Below are 2500 nucleotides of genomic sequence, written 5' to 3'. Positions count from 1 at the left end.
ATATATGTTTAAAAGAGCAAAGAAAGAATGTATAGAAAAGAACCATATCATCAAGAAAGCCATACCTATCTTTGGGATCAGCCCTCAACGCACTCTGAAAACTTGAGAGGAAATAAGGCAAATTTTACTCTAGGGTGAGGCGATTTGACCGCAACGGAGGAGGGAGGCATAGCAGCCTAGTGGTCCTAAATAGTTAGGGTGCTTGCCATGAGATCCGGGGATCCTGGGTTCAAGACTCGCTCTAACTACTAGTTGAATTCGATCCTGGTAGTCCCTGGTTCAACTTCTCAGCTGCACTTGTAAATAGCCAACTGGTCTGCCTCCGGCCAGTTCGGGTTCTTAACAGTTTCTGCTCCGTCGTTTCAATCATTTCGTTTCGTAGGCTCTGAAACGCCCACCTGGAGAGTGGTCAATTGAGCATGTATGTAAGGAAGGAGGACAGTGGCTGACATAAGCTAACAAAAGATTTTAATTCCTGGAGGTTCCTGGGAACGACATAAAATCAATGGTTTCACAGCTATCAAGAGTTTCCCTTGAGAAAGTATTAGGGAGCTTTAGCAACGACGACGGGAACGGCAACGAGAACGTCATGTAAAAACATAAATTGACGTTATTGCGATCACTTCTCGACTATTCCAAGCCTTTTAATATGACAAAGGTGTGGCAGTCCCTCAGGAATGAAACCGTTACGAGCGGCGCTTAATTTAGGGAAGAAAAATGAAAATTTATCTCCAGGTGCTGACGTTCTCCACAACACCTCAAACTTGGTAATTTCACGTTGTTGCTTTGCTGACGACGGCAAAGAAATGGACAAAAGTGAAAAACGCACGTGCAGAGCGTGAGAAGCTATTGTTTTTGCCCACTAAATATGCAAATTTGTGACGTTCTCGTTGACGTCGCCGTTGTCGTTGCTAAAGCTCCCTATTATCAGGGTTGAACGGGGACTTATTTACATTCTCCATTAGCTGAGAAAGTGTTTGGCAATTTAAGTTGAAGAGCTACCTTAATGGGAGGGTCACTGAATTACAGCCAGACTGCAAAGTGTTCCGGAAATACCGGCCAGGATTATATTCTTCAGCCAAAACTTGAAAAGGTTTTTTGCACTCTGGTAAAAGAATTTCACCATTGCCTTGCAGCAAACATCAAGAGAAAAGCAAGCATAACCCATTGACTCCCAGGGGTTCCCCATTGACGAGTAAAATCGTCTGGCGGTAGACAGAGTAAAATACTAAGTATGGCCGGTTTAGGCCGGTTTGATTAATGGGTTAATTCAGTGAGTGATTAAGATATTTCACGTATTACTGAAAATAGCAAGGTACTATCCTTCCAAAGAAATCAAGTATCTCTAAGAGAACTTAATAATCCGAACTGTAAACAAATTAACAAGACGTACCATGTGATTGCTTCTGTGCTCTCATTGTGTTTTAAGTGAAATAATCCAAGCCGCAGCCACGCCCATTTACCCCTACAACAACATGATAAAATACTAAGACCTAGTAAAAGATATCACAAGCCATTATTTCGGAATAAATGAAATACTATACAGGACCCAGTTGTTTGAAGGGTGGATAGCGCTATCCACTAGGGGCCGGTTCCTGAAACGTATAGTAACTCTATTCCAGGGGTAAACGTGCCTTATTTCGGCACATTTATCCCTGGAATAGAGTTATTACAACTTTCAGAAACCGGCCCCAGATAAATCACTATCCAGTGGATAAGTTGTAGCGAACCCAATTGCGCTATCCAATGGATAGTGATTTATCAGGTGGATGGCGTTATCCACTTTTTGAACAACTGGGGCCAGATATATTGCTTATGGGAAAGATAAGGGCTGATTTACACGGTACGATTTTTGTCGCTTGCGACAAGCATACGACAAGCTTACGACAGGTCTATGACATGACTTACGATTGTTGCAGCGTTTTAAAACATGTTTTAAATAGCTACGACATTTTTTCTGACGTACACGACAATCGTAAGTCATGTCGTAGGCCTGTCGTAAGCTTGTCGCATGCGATGTAAATCGGCCTTTACATTAAAAAATTCAGCTCTTTGATCAGTAACTGGGCGTTTTAATGAAGTCGAGGCTATGATTGACCTCGTTTTCACAAAAGGCTCATCGCTTTTCATATAAAATAACAAGATTGAGCATTACAGTGATAACAGGGAGATAGTAACGTGACAAGTATGCCACCCACGAATTATTTAACACATCTCTCGTCATACTTTCCAGGGGAAGACATCGCTGTTATATTCTTGTACAAGTTAAGTGCCGCAACCTGAAACAATTATGGTCAAAATTAGTGTCAGCGAAGAGTTGCAATGTAATATGTTGACCGTTTCTGCAAAAAAAACTGAACATTAATTAAATAAATTACTGCTTTTGTAATCACATGGTCTTCTGGGATAAGGAATTCATACAGCCAAAGACACATCCCGTCTCACAAGCCTGTTCATTAAATTGTGTTGTGAGCTAAAGAACTTGAATATTATCTGCAAA

At 41.3% G+C, this 2500-nt stretch overlaps 1 protein-coding gene across 2 annotated transcripts in view; it reads right to left on the bottom strand.

Moving 5' to 3' along the window:
* LOC137992407 (tetratricopeptide repeat protein 37-like) overlaps positions 1–2500 on the bottom strand; it is a 56622-nt gene that overhangs the window by 30151 nt on the left and 23971 nt on the right. For both annotated transcript variants that reach the window (XM_068837739.1, XM_068837740.1), the window contains exons 19-21: positions 2227–2279; positions 1394–1465; positions 66–101 (exon numbers count right to left, since the gene is read on the bottom strand). In XM_068837739.1, the coding sequence (XP_068693840.1) occupies positions 66–101; positions 1394–1465; positions 2227–2279 (161 nt within the window). The remainder of the gene's footprint in view (positions 1–65; positions 102–1393; positions 1466–2226; positions 2280–2500) is intronic.

Source organism: Montipora foliosa, chromosome 2 (genome assembly GCF_036669935.1).
Source record: "Montipora foliosa isolate CH-2021 chromosome 2, ASM3666993v2, whole genome shotgun sequence".
NCBI classification, from domain to species: domain Eukaryota; kingdom Metazoa; phylum Cnidaria; class Anthozoa; order Scleractinia; family Acroporidae; genus Montipora; species Montipora foliosa.
This window is presented reverse-complemented; position numbering and strand designations above follow the sequence as displayed.